At 40.6% G+C, this 16,634-nt stretch overlaps 3 protein-coding genes across 3 annotated transcripts; 2 read left to right on the plus strand and 1 right to left on the minus strand.

The window, feature by feature from the left end:
• The first annotated feature begins 1,028 nt into the window (after positions 1 to 1,028).
• LOC130988216 (protein SRG1-like) lies at positions 1,029 to 2,785 on the plus strand. The gene is made up of 4 exons (XM_057912001.1): positions 1,029 to 1,401; positions 1,476 to 1,723; positions 1,797 to 2,127; positions 2,397 to 2,785. Exons 1-4 carry the CDS (start codon positions 1,162 to 1,164, stop codon positions 2,631 to 2,633), a joined length of 1,056 nt encoding a protein of 351 aa, XP_057767984.1. The 5' UTR covers positions 1,029 to 1,161; the 3' UTR covers positions 2,634 to 2,785.
• A 5,214-nt stretch (positions 2,786 to 7,999) lies between these two features.
• Positions 8,000 to 12,472, plus strand: LOC130990405 (uncharacterized). The gene has a single exon (XM_057914643.1). The coding sequence runs from the start codon at positions 8,000 to 8,002 to the stop codon at positions 12,470 to 12,472; it is 4,473 nt and encodes a 1,490-aa protein (XP_057770626.1).
• Positions 12,473 to 12,886: 414 nt separating this feature from the next.
• On the minus strand, positions 12,887 to 15,765 carry LOC130988212 (uncharacterized). The gene is made up of 2 exons (XM_057911998.1): positions 13,831 to 15,765; positions 12,887 to 13,748 (listed from the first exon to the last, which is right to left on the minus strand). The coding sequence occupies exons 1-2, from the start codon at positions 15,739 to 15,741 to the stop codon at positions 13,026 to 13,028; spliced, it is 2,634 nt and encodes an 877-aa protein (XP_057767981.1). The 5' UTR covers positions 15,742 to 15,765; the 3' UTR covers positions 12,887 to 13,025.
• Positions 15,766 to 16,634: the final 869 nt, after the last annotated feature.

The raw sequence follows: 16,634 nt of genomic DNA on the forward strand, positions 1-16,634 counted from the left end.
TAAAGTAGCACTAGTTGAAAGTGACTTTGAATCTGAAACTTAAAATAGCACAAACGACAAAACCTTGTCTGCGCTTGTAATTATTTTATAAATAAAAATAGTATTCCCTCCATCCCACTCTAATATACTCACTTATTTTGAGCACGGAAATTAAGAAAATTTATTTTTTAATAGGAAAGTGATAGTAAAGTAGTGTGATCCACACCAATTAAGTACAACTTTTTTACCAAAAAAAAAAAAATGAGCCTATTGAAGTGGGACATCCCAAAAAAGAAAATGAGCCTATTGGAGTGGGACGGAGGGAGTTGTTATTTTAGATAAAAGTAATATTTATTCTGAATAAAAGTTACAATTTATAATTTATTTTGAAAAAAAAAAAACAATTCTTATGATTAAAAATGATAATTATTCTAAATAAAAGTGATAATTGTTCAAAATAAAATTAACAAATATTCTTTCCAATTATATAAGGGAGCTTTGTAAAATTACCTACCTTTTTCGAAAGTATCTATCAAAATTACCCAAAATTCATATCATCTACCTCTTATATCAATTCCTATTTTTTAATGTTTGTTGGCTACAAAATATCACGGGGTGAATATCATATGTATCATAAACCAAATTATTACCATGAATTGATTTGTATTTAGGTTCTCTTTTATTTATCTTGTTATGCATTGTTGCTTTTGTGCCAAATATTATTGCCGAGAAGAAGTGAGATGTGTCTAAGTAAAACAATTCGCCAAATATTTTACTTTTAATGCGCTCAATAAAATGATCCGCCATCCATCTCAGACATTATAAAACAGTCTATTAAGGGACAATTTTTCATTTCAAACGTTGAAATGAATACCCCTTTGACTTTATGGCTTTTGGATTGATGATATCTCTTGACATTTTTCATCAGGGTAGTTACAAGTTTTGGCGTGGCCCGTTTTAAAAAAGAAAATCTCTTTATTTCACAAAAATTATGAATTCATCACTTTTATTATTTAATTATTTTTTTCTTAATATTTATATAAAAAAGGAAAGAATTATGCTTAATGGGACGGAGGAGGAAGTAATAATCTCAACTATATAAACTCTCCGACTCGATGTACAATGAACATTTCCCTCATTAACATAGCACAAAGTCTCACCGCTAAGTGAATCACAGAAATCATGGCCGCTGCTGTCGCCGGACTTGAATCATCAGTCGTAGCAAAAAGTGTGGAAGAATTATCCGCCTCCGCGGGCAGTCCGCCGGAGAAGTATATTTTGAAAGACGGCATAGGCGGCACCAACTTTCCGTTGATGGATGTGGCGGTGATTGACGTTGCTCTTCTCACTTCCTCGTCTCCTGAGGGGGAAAGGGAAGTGGAGAAACTCGGCCTAGCCTTGAGCGACTGTGGTTATATTCAGGTTTTTTTTTTCCCATTTTTTAATTTAAAATCTTCGACGTACAACGCATTAAATTCATATGATACATTAATTAGGCGGTGAATCATGGCATAGAAGAGTCGTTTTTGGACGAGGTTCATGCTATGATCAAACAATTCTTCTCTCTTCCAAAGGAAGAGAAAATGAAATGCGCGAGGCAGAAAGATGACTTAGATGGCTACGGAAACGACAGCGTTTACTCTGACAAACAGATCCTCGATTGGAACGACAGGTTGTACCTTATGGTTAAGCCGGAGTACCAGAGGAAACTCAAAGTATGGCCACAAAATCCGGCAAATTTCAGGTAAATTAACTTCAAAATGTTAGCGTTTGAGATGTTAATTCTGATATCTGATCGAGGAAACTGGATTTAATAGAGAAGTGTTGGTGGATCTGACGAGCAAGCTGGAAAAAATTGATGAGGTGATGTTGAAGGCGATGGCGAGGTACCTGAAATTGGAGGACGAAGAGTGCTTTGCGAAGCAGTACGGGGAGAATCCAACGGCGCTCTCGAGATTCAACTACTATCCGCCGTGCCGGCGCCCCGACGCGGTGCTGGCGGCGAAAGCTCACGCCGACGGCTCCGCCATGACGTATCTGTTGCAAGACAGAATTGTGGAAGGCCTTCAAACCCTCAAAGACGGCCAGTGGTACAAAGTCCCCATCGTTCCTAACGCTATTGTCGTTAACGTCGGCGATCAAATGGAGGTCAGTCAAAATCTATTTCTGTTACCAATATAAAAGTCCGTGTAATAAAATCTATTTTTTTTTTTTTTTTTGGCAGAAAATTAGAGAAAAGAAATTGGGATTTAAAGAATAATTTTTTTTTATCCTTTCTTTTACTTTAAAGCAGAAGAGAACACACATGAAATTAAAATATAAGAAGCACCTCATCTATTCTCAAAATACTAGGATTATCTCTGAAGTTTGTATGTGATTGGGCCTGATATGTAGAATGATTGAAAATGAATTTGCAGATAATGAGCAATGGCATATTCAAGAGCCCAACACACAGAGTTGTGACAAATCCAGAAAAGGAGAGGATGACTTTAGGTATTTTCTTTGGCCCTGACGCAACGACTGAAATTGGAGTTGTAGAAGAATTAGTTGATGAGAAAAGGCCAAGGTTGTACAAAAGTGTGGTGGACTATCCTCGCAACACTTTTCCGTTTATTCAGCTTGGGAAAAAGCCTATTGACCTTGTTAGGCTCTGAACACCAAATTCTTGGTTGTTTCAGCTTGGGAGTATATTTTATGATAAACTCAATTCTAATGTAATTAATATACTCCATGTACCCCCCTCAACAAAAAATAATAATCCATCTATTGGATTAGGTACGAAATATGAAACTTGGAATCGAGTTTATTTGTTGTCCTTCCTGTTACATCTATTTTATTTGAGGCGACTAGTACGTCCTTTCATGCGATATAGGAGTCTAAGAAATATTTTATAATTTTTTCTTAAAAATAGATTATGTAAAAATGTCATTTATGGGTTAAATTATTTAATAATTAAAAATATTTTTTGTTAATTTAAATAGTATTATTTTATTTGTAATGTATAATAAAAATATTATCAACTCAATATAATATTACATTTAATGAATATCCTATGATTATTATTAACTTATAAAGAAAAAGTAGAATTACATTAACAAAAAAAAATTAGAGAATTTTTTTAAAGGCAAATTTTACCCTAGCCATACCTAATAATGAAAATAAATATTAGTCAAAATTAAGTGCTTTGGATAGAATTATCTTCGCTCCTTCTCTCATGTACATAAGAAACATAGGGGCTCTCTCTTTCATTACTTTCGCAGTTCTTCTCTCTAAATTCTTAGTTTCTCTGTCACGCCTCCAAAGCTCTAAAGTACCTCTTTCTCTCTCCCCTGCATGCTCATCTAACTCCGATTTTTTTCATTGTTGTCTTCAATATCATCTCCTCCCAAAATCCGGTGAAATATGAGTTCTATCAATTCAAGGTATTCCAGTCTATTTCAAGATGTACGAAAACCATGAAATACAAATCCAAATCTAAGAATATCTGGAACAAAATGGTATGAACTCGTACCAACCGTTCCAAAATTTGTCGTACCATATGAGAATCATTAGCCCCATCCATGTTGTTCGTACCAAGATCTGTCAGGACAAAGACTGGTATGATTGGTGCTAATGGTTCCATTCGTGTCAGTCGCCTCAAGATGTGACTCGCATATGCGAGGAACGAGTACAACAAAACAATAATTTCGTTCCAACCGTGAAGAGTGCACGGTAAGATGAAAATTCATTCCAACCAAAAAGTTGTCTGGACAAGTCACATAGAAGTCGACGCACCTTTGGCCATAGATATCCCAGTCATTGGCTTTGGACGGCTGGTTTCCTCCGCTGATGCTGAGCTCATCGCGCTCCGCTTTGCTCTCACCACATGGGGTTGCTTCCAGGTTGTAGCTTCTCTTCCTTTGTAGCTAAGGATTTACAATCTCAAATAAGGCAGAAAAATTAACGAATTCTCGACTGCAGGCAGTAAATCATGGGATAGAAAGCGCCTCCCGAATTGCCAGAGAATTCTTCCACCAGCCGACTGGAGAAGCAGAAATACACGAGGCAAGGCGATGTTGAAGGCTACAGCAGCAGTCCAGTTTTTTGTGGTGTCCAAAAGATCCATTGAGTCTCGATAGGTTGCGTCTTCTAGTCACTCCAGAAGACTGGAAAAAACAAATATTGGCCTCAGAATCCAGAATCTTTCCAGTAAAAAAAAAAATGCAGATTGTCACATAAAACTGAGTTCCGACTACATATTTGATTGAATTGATAATCAATTTTCCATGTACCTGCAGAAAAGTATTGGAGGGCTACTATCTAGGGTGAGACAGGTGGAAGAACAAATCCTCAGATCAATGGTAAAGACATTAAGCTTAACAGATGAAGAGCACTTTCTGACAAATATAACCACCATGTCTAAACAACTCAACTACTATCCGCCATGTTCAAACCTGATTGAATTTTTTGTCTCCGACCACATACAGATGGCACCGGAGTAACTCTTCTCTTGCAGGACATGCAAGTAAGAGGCCTTCAGCTGTTCAAGGACAACCAGTGGTTATCAGTTCCTCTAATGCCTCATGCACTGCTCGTTCCGGCAGGGGATCAACTCGAGGTAGGTACATACGATATACATATACATGTACATATATAATGAAATAGTCAAGGAAAGCTACAGTCACTGATGCATGCCATGGAGGCCCAAGTTACGTTGCATATGTTGGCTGATTTAATCGGGTCTTTTATTTATTTTGATTTTATTATTTTTGTGGGTTTATATTAGGGTGGCTGAAATTGGGCCTTAGTTGAGTCAATTTTGAGTTTTATACCTTGTTTTGACTAAGGATTTGTTTCCTTATTAGATTAGTAGTCTTTTTCCGTGTTTATTCTCCTAGCTTGGTTAGGTTTTCGCATACCCTATATACAGGGCTTCTTATGGACGAAAATTAAAAAACCTATTTTTATCAAAACTGTGAGTTTTATTCTCTCTTGAGAGTTCTCGAATTCCTCTTGAAATTCCAAGACGAATTCATCTATCGACGTAACAGCGAGTCAACCAACCCTCGTCAGGTGTCATTCATCGTCCCCGAGTTGTCGCGTCAACATCACGTTGGGGTATAGGGATTCCATCACCTATATAATTCCGTGGGTTAGTGTAGACAATTAAATTTGTCGTCGAATTAAATCGTGCCACGTGTAAATTCATGAATTAAATATTCAATTATATTTTCTATTTTATTAAATGGGATTTTATTCCTAATTAAATAGATATATATGATTAATATTAATAAAATGAATTAATGGGCTTATTGGCCACTTAAGGCCCTAAGGCCCATGCATGAAGGCCCAAAGCTCATAAAGCCCATGAAGCCCATCTCTAAAATCTATAAATAGAGGTGTTGGGAGCTCATAAATGACAACGTGAAGGAACGGAAGACTGAAGAGCATAAGAATTCTCTCTAGTATCACAAGTATAAGAGGTGGAGAATTGGAGAGTTTAAGTATTCTTCCAAGTTTTCAAGTATCTTGAAGAATTCTATCTAGCATTCAAGTCTCCTTCGAATCTTCAAGTATTTGAGCATTCAAATCTTCAAGTATCCTTCGAATCTTCAAGTATTTGAGCATTCAAAATCTTCAAATATTCAATTATCTCCAAATCTTCAAGTATTTCTTCAAATCTTCAAGTGATCAAGGCGTTCTTACAAATTCCAAGAACGATCTTCCTCAAATCAAATCAACCAAATCCCAAAGCTTCAAGGCGTTCTTACAAATTCCAAGAACGATCTTCCTCAAATCAAATCAACCAAGTCCCAAAGCTTCAAGGCGTTCTTACAAATTCTAAGGACGTTCTTCTCAAATCAAATCAAGTTCAACGTTCAATCCAAAATCATGACTTAAGTCCCTTGGATTGGCGTCATCAAATCAAGTATTTCAATAACCTTCGAGCTTGTTCAAAAATCAAATGGAAGAGAAGAATCAGAGGATTAACTAGAGATTGCAACTCGCATAAATCTATCTTCAAATCTATCAAATTATCTTTGTAACGCGTTTTTGTATTTTATCAAATTTGAAATACAAAAAATTTGTGTTTACAAATTTTGGCACGCCCGGTGGGACATCTCTACCTCTCATCTCTACTCTTCACCAAAAATCTTGAACAATGTCCATTCAACCAAATGCAACTGCTCCAGCTTCATCTAAAGGTTCTTCGGAAAACATCGGTGTGATCACGCGAAGCAAAGCAAAATTGATGCAAGAGGTGTCCAAGTCGACCTCCCGTCTTCCATCTATCCATGAAGAAGATGACAACTTTGAGAGAAGCTTCACATTCCCCACTGAAAATTATCAACTCCATGCAAGTGTCATGATGACAAACACTTCCACCATGGAGGAACAACTCTTGAACTTGACAAAGATGGTTGAATCTCTAACCAAGCACATCCAAGAGCAAGATGCCCAGATTGCAAAGCTCAAAGGAGAAAAAGGAGATTCAAGCCACGCCAACAACGATAAGGAAGGCGAAGAAAGCGAAGAAGATGAAGAGAATAACGATGAAGAAATCTCCAAAGATAAGCCAAAGAGTGATGGAAAAAGGCCTTCAGGAAATGATACTCTCTTCTCGTCTGGTGGCCTCATTCCCATCGACCAACTCAAAGAGTTCATCGAAGCAACAATGAAGAATAACTCCGGTGGAAGCTCCAAATCATCGTTGACTTACTCCAAGCCATATACTCGGCGAATTGATAGTATGAGGATGCCTCTTGGCTATCAACCACCAAAATTTCAACAGTTTGATGGCAAAGGAAATCCAAGACAACATGTGGCTCACTTCATTGAGACGTGCAACAATGCTGGTACTTATGGAGATCACCTAGCTAAGCAGTTCGTTCGCTCATTGAAGGGAAATGCTTTTGATTGGTACACCGACTTGGAGCCAAACTCAATTGACAGCTGGGAGCAATTGGAGCATGAATTTCTCAACCGTTTCTACAGCACTAGAAGAACTGTTAGCATGGTGGAGCTCACAAGTTCACGTCAATTCAAAGAAGAGCCAGTCATTGACTACATCAACCGATGGAGAAACCTTTGTCTCAACTGCAAGGATCGATTGTCTGAATCATCTGCCATCGAAATGTGTATTCAAGGGATGCATTGGGGCTTGCAATACATCTTGCGAGGAATCCAGCCTAGAACATTCGAAGAACTTGCTACAAGAGCTCATGATATGGAGTTGAGTATGGCAGCAAGCGGAATTGAAGGGCCACCCATCCAAGAACCTAGCAAATTCAAGCCAGAATTCAAGAAAGGAGGAAAATCATATGACAAAGCACCAAAGAAGGAATCTATGGCAGTAAAAGCAACTTCCGTGAAATTTCTAAAGAAAGAAGTTAATCAGGAAGACAACCAGAATGCTTCACGAGACAATCAGAACTCTTCCCGAGACATGGGGCAAAGAAGATCTACCTTGAAAGAAATGCAACAAAAGCAGTACCCTTTCTTAGACTCTGATGTTTCAGGAATTTTTGATGACCTGCTCAAAGAAAAGCTTATCGAGTTGCCAGAAATGAAGCGACCAAATGAAGCAGGGAGGACAGATGATCCAAGTTACTGCAAATACCATCGTCTGGTTGGGCACCCCATACATGATTGCTTCATCTTCAAAGATAGGGTCATGCGGTTAGCTCGAGAAGGCAAAATATCTCTTGAAGAAGACACTACTGCTGTAAATATGATATCCACCGACTTGAACGACATAATAGAAGGTATTGGAGCTCTTTATGACACATCCAATCAAGTAGATGAAGAACTTGAGGTAAACATGGATGAAGACAATGATGCATTGGCAATCACATTCTCCAATGAAGACTTGCAACTTGGATCTGAACCTCATAACAGGCCATTGTTCGTGAGTTGTTATACACAGGAGCAGAAGGTCAATCGAATTCTCATCGATGGAGGCTCGGCAGTCAATATCTTGCCACTAAGGACTTTGAAGCAATTGAGAATCCAAGCAGAAGAGCTGTCAAACAGTCGATTGATGATTCAAGGTTTCAACCATGAAGGGCAAAGAGCTCTTGGTACTATAAAGCTACGATTGCAGATGCATGACATGGACTCCACGGCGTTGCTTCATGTGATTGATGCAAGGACATCCTACAATATGCTTCTAGGGCGACCGTGGCTTCACGAAAATGGTGTCATTCCTTCTACATTGCATCAATGCTTCAAATACTATCAAAATGGCACCGTAAGAAAAGTGGTTGGTGATCACAAACCTTTCACAGAAGCAGAGTCACATTTCGCCGATGCTCAATTCTATTTGGGAAGAACTAAAGCAACAATGGTGGAAAGGGATGTACCACAGGAGGAGTCAGGATCCCGCCAAGAGAAAGAATCTCGCCCAAAGATGGAAGGTTTCACCATCCCTTTGACTAAGATTGATGCCAAAAAGCCCATTCCTCAACCACTCAAAGATTTTGTCCGACCAAAGCAATGTGGCGCCACAGAACATGGAGATCTCTCAGACAAAGAACTCTCAAAACACTTTGGTCCGAAGGCATACAAACTCCTTGTGAATGCTGGATACAATCCCCAAGAAAGCTCCACGTCAAAGTCTCATGTGAGAAAAACTGCTAATACAAGCCAAAATCCCAAGGCAGGCTTGGGATACATGGTGCAAAGCCCCATTCGTATTGCCATCAAGAGAGCCACTGCTAACTATGCTAGCACCAAGCAAATCCCGAAATCTTCAAGCAATCGGAGAACCCAAAGGGTTTCTGTTTTCAAAAGATTGGATGAAAGAAAAGCTCAACGAATATCTGTCTTTAAAAGGCTTGGGAAAGGCAAGTCATGGAAAAAGGACGTGACAAAAAGGGCCAATGAATTGGACATAACAAAAAAGCTAAGGAGCTCGATTCCTTCTCGTATGAAGAGGTGTACCACTTTGCTCATATCATGTGGAAAAGAATTGAAGGCCAAAATGAAGACAATCATCTTTACACGGGATGCCGAAGACGATGAAGATAGAGAGAGTGTGGCTTCATCTTACTACATTACTAATGGTGCTAACAATCCAATTTCTCATACTACTCAAGGTCAAGTGCGTTGCGAAGATATTGTTACATCAAACCATATCACCTCATGTGAAGAAGTGGTTGTCGAAGAAGAAGACGCTGAAATAGCTCCTCAACAATTTGAAGAAGGAGTTAAGGCTACTGTTGATGAATTGAGAGAAATTAATTTGGGCACTATTGAAGATCCACGACCCACTTACATCAGCACGTTGCTGACCGTTGATGAGGAATACTCATATATCGAATTGCTCAAAGAATTCAAAGACATCTTTGCATGGTCTTATAAGGAAATGCCGGGGTTGAGCTCCAAGATAGCTGTTCATCATTTAGCCGTTAGAAAGGATGCACGACCAGTCAAGCAGGCCCAGCGCCGATTCCGACCAGAATTAGTTCCTCTAATTGAAGCTGAAGTGAACAAACTCATCAATGTGGGTTTTATTAGAGAAGTCAAATACCCAACATGGATTTCAAGCATTGTTCCAGTAAGAAAGAAAAATGGACAAATTCGTGTATGTGTTGACTTCAGGGACTTGAATGAAGCATGCCCCAAGGATGACTTTCCATTGCCAATTGCCGAATTGATGATCGATGCCACAACTGGGCATGAAGCATTAACCTTCATGGATGGATCTTCCGGTTACAATCAAATTCGCATGTCACCAAATGAGGAAGAGTTAACAGCATTTCGAACCCCGAAAGGAATCTATTGCTACAAAGTGATGCCATTTGGGTTGAAGAACGCTGGTGCCACTTACCAAAGAGCCATGCAGAAGATATTTGATGATATACTTCATAAAAATGTTGAGTGTTACGTGGATGATTTGGTGGTTAAGTCCAAAAAACGAAACAATCACCTGCAAGATCTACGAATGATTTTTGAGCGACTGAGAAAGCATCAGTTGAAAATGAATCCATTAAAATGCGCATTTGGCGTCAAATCCGGCAAGTTTCTTGGGTTCATTGTTCGCCATCAGGGGATAGAAATTGAACAAGCAAAGATTGATGCCATACTAAAAATACCCGAACCTCGAAATATTCATGACCTGAAAAGTTTGCAAGGGAAGTTGGCATACTTACGAAGGTTTATTTCAAATTTAGCTGGAAGGTGTCAACCATTTAGCCGAATTATGAAGAAGAGTATACCATTCGAGTGGGATGAGTCATGTAGAAATGCTTTCAAGAACATCAAATCTTACTTGATGCAGCCTCCTGTATTAGCAGCACCTGTGCCAGGACGCCCCTTGATTTTATATATTGCTGCTCAAGAACGATCCATGGGAGCTTTGCTTGCGCAAGAGAATGAAGGTGGAAAAGAGAATGCATTATACTACTTGAGCAGGACAATGACACCAAATGAGTTGAAATATGCTCCAATTGAGAAGCTGTGTTTGGCATTGATTTTCTCTATCCAGAAGCTTAAGCATTATTTTCAAGCTCACACTATCCGCCTCGTATCTAAGGCAAACCCTTTAAAGTTTGTGATGTCCAGACCTGTTCTATCTGACAGACTTGCACGTTGGTACCTCCAACTGCAACAATTTGAGATTGTGTATGTTCCTCAAAAGGCTGTGAAGGGACAAGTGTTGGCAGACTTCTTAGCAGACCACCCAATTCCGGCTGAATGGGAGCTAAGTGATGACCTCCCGGATGAAGATGCACTTGTAATCGATGTCGCCCTACCATGGTGGATGTTTTTCGATGGAGCATCTCATAAAGAAGGTGCTGGTGCCGGGATCGTGTTCGTGACACCAGAACGTCAAGTGCTGCCATTTTCCTTCACTCTAACTGAGAATTGCTCTAACAATGTAGCAGAATATCAAGCTCTGATCCTCGGTTTGGAAATGGCGTTGAATATGCAGCAATCTCACCTCAAAGTATATGGTGATTCTAAATTGGTGGTTAATCAAATACTTGGACTGTATGAAGTGAAGAAACCTGAATTATTGCCATACATCAAGTATGCTCGCAAGATCATTGAGTGGCTTGGAGATGTGGAAATCGAACATGTTCCAAGAAGTGAAAATAAGCAAGCAGATGCCTTGGCTAAACTCGCATCTACCATAGCTATGATCAGTGGCGAAAGTCAAATTCCAGTGTGTGAAAGATGGGTTATACCACCTATTTTTGAAGAAGAGAAATGCGAAGAAATTGAAAGTCATCTTGTTGAGGTCTTCGAAATTGAGGAAGAAGATTGGCGCCAATTGTTGGTTGATTATTTGAAGTATGATAAATTACCAAATGATCCACGTCGAAGGGTTGACATCCGACGGCGCGCCACTCGCTTCATTTTCTTCAAAGGGACGCTTTATAGGAGGTCTTTTGATGGAGTATTTCTCAGGTGCCTAAGTAGTGAGGAAGCTGCTAAAGCCATGGAAGAGGCGCATTCCGGCATTTGCGGTGCTCATCAGTCAGGTCCAAAGCTGCACTTTCGAATCAAGAGGATGGGCTACTACTGGCCAACTATGGTGAAAGATTGTTTGGATTATGCGCAAAGATGTCAAGCCTGCCAATTTCATGCGAACTTGATTCATCAGCCACCCGAGCCACTACACCCCACAGTTGCATCCTGGCCTTTTGATGCTTGGGGTATGGATGTTGTTGGTCCATTGACAAAATCATCAGGGGGGCATTTATACATTTTGGCAGCGACCGATTACTTCTCCAAGTGGGCTGAGGCGATACCATTAAGAGAAGTGAAGAAAGAGACCGTTGCTGAGTTTATCAAGACCAACATCATCTATCGCTATGGAGTTCCTCGCTACATCATAACTGATAATGGAACACCTTTCAGCAACACGGTGATAAACAAGCTTTGTGAAAAATTCGGCTTCAAGCAACGGAAGTCATCGATGTATAATGCACCGGCAAATGGGTTGGATGAGGCATTCAACAAGACTTTGTGCAATCTGTTGAAGAAAATTGTTTCAAAATCAAAGCGTGACTGGCATGAACGTATTGGGGAAGCATTGTGGGCATATCGAACCACCTATAGAACTCCTACGCAGGCAACGCCTTACTCTTTGGTATATGGGGTTGAAGCTGTCATTCCTCTCGAGCAACAAATTCCCTCTTTGAGAATGGCCATTCAGGAAGGGCTAACTGAAGAAGAAAATGCACGTCTGCGTCTGGAGGAACTCGAAGCTCTAGATGAGAAAAGGCTGGAAGCTCAGCAAAAGTTAGAATGCTACCAAGCTCGCCTCTCAAAGTCTTTCAACAAGACGGTGCGAGTGCGTTCTTTTCAAGTTGGAGATTTGGTCCTCGCTGTGAGGAGGCCAATCGTTGTCACTCATCGTGTTGGAAACAAATTCGTATCAAGGTGGGATGGCCCATATGTTGTCAAGGAAGTCTACACAAACGGAGCATACAGGCTTCTTTCTGATGACAACGTCAGAGTTGGGCCTATCAACGGCAAGTTCCTGAAACGTTACTATCCTTGAAAGGTGGTAGAAGTTGAAGCATGTACATATGTATATAGTTTAATAAAAAAATAAAAAAAAATAGAAAAGCAAAAAAAAAAATAAAAAAAAAATAAAAAAATAGAAAAACAGAAAAGCCAAAAAGATGAGTCAGATGAAAAACCAGAAATGGAGAAAAGCAAACAAAATGGAGTGTATGAAGACAGCTCCTTGACGCACGAGCCTAAACTGCATGTTACTCCTGGCCCGCATGAGTATAAACTGTGCACGGCACCCAATCTCAAACACTTGTTGATCCTATGAACTACGTTTTGACTTGATCCCTTTCAAAAGGGTACGTAGGCAGCTTAGATAATTTCTAAGTTCAGTCATAAGTTGTGTTTGACTCTTTTCAATTTATATCATCAAGTTATGATTTAAGTTGATTATGTGAAACCAAAAGACGTTTCATTCCAAAATAGCAAAAAAAAAATCAAGTCATCAAAAGAAGCACAAGCATCGGGAGAAGATGTCAAAATATCCATGACAAACCAAATGAGAATCATCAAAAGATGAATGATAAAAATGCAATATACTAAGCAAAAGGGTCTTGATCTCTCAAAATCTGCTGCATAGACTCTAGTGAAAGCTTCAAGGCTTCCAAATTCTTCAAGACCTCATCATTTCTCGAAGCCTCCTCAAGCTTGGCCAGGTCTTCCTTGAGTACCTTGATCTCACCACGAGTAGTCTTGAGTATCAGGCTTCGCTGCTCCAAAGACACCAACACTTCTTTCTTGCGTTTCTCCAACTCATCAAGATCCGCTTTTAAAGCATCACAATTCGCAGCATCCTTCTTCTCTTTGGCAAACTTCTCTTGAAGGCAAACCTTGACCTCTCGAACTTTGAGTGTGTGGCCTTCATTGATCTCATGAGAAGCCGACCTTACTTTATCAAAAGTGGTGGCTTTGGAGAATAGTTCATCAATACTATCTTCAAGGTTGGAAAGGTCAAGACCACAAATAATCTTCATACGGGAAAGGCCACTCCGTATCTCGTCTTCAAGCGCCGATAGAAACTCGACTTTGGTTCTCTCAACCTTGTCACGAAGCTTTCCCCAGATGATCCTGCAGCACGACTTGAGTTCATCATCGATCATGCGTGTGGCATTGAACTCGGAAGGCGCCCCACATGATGGCATTGGTCGGGGGCGGGATTGTTTAGCAAGACAAGGAATCTCGTTTGACTTATTGGATTCAATGGATACACAGTCGATTGGTGAGCCCTTCTCAAGATTATTTCCAAACACTTCTTTCAAAGTCTACAAAAGGGCAAGAAGAAGATGCAATTAGAATGTGAAATTATATATCAATACGAAAAGAAGATAAGAGATGAGGAAAGACCTTGTTCACATCGACATCCACTAGAGTTGGCTCTTCCTCAACGTGACCCTCGGCCGGTTTTGAGGACCCCGCAATTCTCTTCTTTTTCCAATTACGCTCAGAATTGCTACTACCAGAATCAGCAATGAGGGTGGTAGAGACGACCTTCCTCTTTCCATCTTTGGAGTTGATTGCTTCTTCCTGATCTTTTCTTTTAAAAGTGATATGAGCCGGAGAAGAGATTTTGTTTTCAGAAGAAAATCTGTACGTCATATCCCACCAAGTCTTATAGTCGACTGAACAATGTATCTTCATGTCCAAAGAAGATCGGGGAAAACATGCCCTTGATCGCGATCTGTGCAGCAAACACATGCGCCAAAGGTTGAGACCTTCTTCCAGAGATGTCCTTCGAATGTTCTGAGTAAGGCTGCTGGGTACGATTTGGTAATAGCTAAATTGACGGCTGAAGCGGTGAGGACCATAAGACTCCACGATGAAGTGGTCATCCAGCCGGCGAACCAAAAAACTCGAGCGAATAGCCATGAAGAAGCATTGCTCAATCTCTCTTGTATTTTCACCATCGACATAGAAAATGTCATCTTCCTTGGTGAATGTGGTACAATTCCAACGAATCGAGTTGTACGACTGAATTCGTTCGCGGCACGCAACAGGCAGATAATACTTCGCAGCTCCTTCGCCTGAGTATAGAGTCATCCTGGCGACACCAAGGCTTCTTGGAAGGGGAATGTGAGTATTGAAATAGAGCGCTATCCAACCATATATGAAATGAAAGGGTAGCATCACCGGGACAAGAGAAGGCTCCATAGAATTAGAGATAGTGTTCAACCCTTTGTAGATGCTGGCTAGAACTGGAGCTGTAAGGGCAACTTTCTGTTTGCACGCCATCAAACTTGCCATTTTGAAAGAGGTTGGTCTAATCGACATGGCGTCACCATCTGGAAAAACAAAGATACACAACCAGCAAGCTATATGAGCTGCCAAGTACATAGTGGTGTGATACTTGTCACTAGCATCAAGCTCGATGAATGGAGCCCTTTCTTCAGAAGACCATGATTGATGCGCTTCAAATGAACCACTCGGATTATGAGTCGATTTGGGGCGTTGAGATTTCTTTGCCCTGCGAGCAGGAGGATGAGAATACTTTGAAGCTTTCTTCGACCAAAATTTGATCCATTCGTCGATAGAAACTGAGCTCTTAGGATCCTTGCCATCACGATGCTTAAGAGAATAGTAAGCAGAGAGTAAATATCTACAACTCAAGGGAATGAACGGGTTGCCAAACTGATCTTTGCCAAGAATCTCTTTCGCGCTTGGTACAACCTCATCATACAGTGTCCCGGTACACGGAAGCCCTGATAGATACTGTAAATCCCATAGAGAAATAGACATCTCGCCAGATGAAGTGAGAATGGTGTTCGTCGCAGGACACCAAGCTTCACAGAACGCTTTAACCATCTCGGGCTGGCAATCATAAGTGAAAAGAGAGGCATAAACTGCATCATAGATACCAACAACTCGGAGTTCATTCCCGCAGCGGCTAAGGATATCTTCAGTCCACTCCCAATAGCCTTCAAAGAAATGAAATTCCCCACGAAAGCTTGTAACCCTTCCCCATTTGGCATCTTTATCGATGATCCTTCGCCTCAAAGTCAATAGAAAATTGGACTCCTTGCTTTGCCAAGGACGGGCCGGATGCAATGTATGAGCTTTCGACGCTTTGTTCAAATTGATCTCGCTGGTCCATTCCGACTGATATAGAGAATTCAAAAGTTTGGGCCAAGGTTTCACATAGTGGCCTATCAATGCCGGAAATACTCTTAGATGCGTGCCCATTTCCGTCTCTTGCTCATCATCACTCAAAATCAACAAATAATCTTGACCCTTGACCACAATATCTTTGAAGACCACCATCGTGACACTGCAAGGAATCAACACATCCAGACTTAGAAATTTATTTGCATTTAAATAAAATGTGAATTAAATTCTAGTCAAGATAAAAGGAGGCAAGATTGAATTATATATATATATATAAATATATATATATATATATATATATAATAAAAGGTGAATTCAAGATCTGGTCACAAAAAAAAAAATCGGCCCATCATCACCATTTTCCCACTCTTTCTATCAAAAAGGGGCCCAATACCCATCTCTTACTCCTTGAAGAAAATAAAGTAAGAAAGCCCAAAGCCCATTGTTTTTTTTTCTTCTTTCACAAAAATCGGCCCACTCCTTTTTCATTAAATGAAAGGCCCACCAAGCTCACTCTCTCTATGAAAAATAGGGGCCCAATTCTCTCTAAAGCCCAAAAGTAGAGATTCAGCCCAATCTCCAGGGCCAACGCCTCAATTCGTCTCCCTCAATCACCCTCTCTCTCTCAAAAAGATTCAATCTTTCCACCTTTTTCTTATCAAAATCTCCAAAATTTTCCAGTTTCCTTTTCTGAAGTTAACAACGTTGTTGCTTCTACATGGCCGAGGAAACCAAGAAGACGGCGGCTCCCGAAGCGGCAGCATGCGCGGCTGAGGAGGTACCGGTGGCCGACGTGCCGGTGGCGGAGAAGCCCACTGCCCCGGAGAAGGACGTACCCCCGCAGCCGGAGCCCGAGCCCGAGCCGGAAAAAGTGGCGGCGCCTGCGGAGGAGAAGGAGAAAGATGAAGCGGCGACGGCGGATGAGAAGATTGCTGAATCCGCTTCCTTTAAAGAGGAGAGCAACAAAGTCGATGACCTCGTCAATCCGAGGAAGAAAGCTCTCGACGAATTCAAGCCCTTGATTCAGGAGGCTCTCAACATGCACGAGT

Source organism: Salvia miltiorrhiza, chromosome 6 (assembly GCF_028751815.1).
Source record: "Salvia miltiorrhiza cultivar Shanhuang (shh) chromosome 6, IMPLAD_Smil_shh, whole genome shotgun sequence".
NCBI lineage: Eukaryota > Viridiplantae > Streptophyta > Magnoliopsida > Lamiales > Lamiaceae > Salvia > Salvia miltiorrhiza.

What these genes read in the sequence shown, in the direction of transcription:
- LOC130988216 (XM_057912001.1), top strand. Translation starts at nt 1,162, where the DNA reads ATGGCCGCTGCTGTCGCCGGACTTGAATCATCAGTCGTAGCAAAAAGT. An exon ending in GCGACTGTGGTTATATTCAG is followed by an intron (nt 1,402 to 1,475) that starts GTTTTTTTTTTC and finishes TACATTAATTAG; the next exon opens with GCGGTGAATCATGGCATAGA. An exon ending in ACGTCGGCGATCAAATGGAG is followed by an intron (nt 2,128 to 2,396) that starts GTCAGTCAAAAT and finishes ATGAATTTGCAG; the next exon opens with ATAATGAGCAATGGCATATT.
- LOC130990405 (XM_057914643.1), top strand. Translation starts at nt 8,000, where the DNA reads ATGATTCAAGGTTTCAACCATGAAGGGCAAAGAGCTCTTGGTACTATA.
- LOC130988212 (XM_057911998.1), bottom strand. Translation starts at nt 15,741, where the DNA reads ATGGTGGTCTTCAAAGATATTGTGGTCAAGGGTCAAGATTATTTGTTG. An exon ending in TGGATGTCGATGTGAACAAG is followed by an intron (nt 13,749 to 13,830) that starts GTCTTTCCTCAT and finishes GCCCTTTTGTAG; the next exon opens with ACTTTGAAAGAAGTGTTTGG.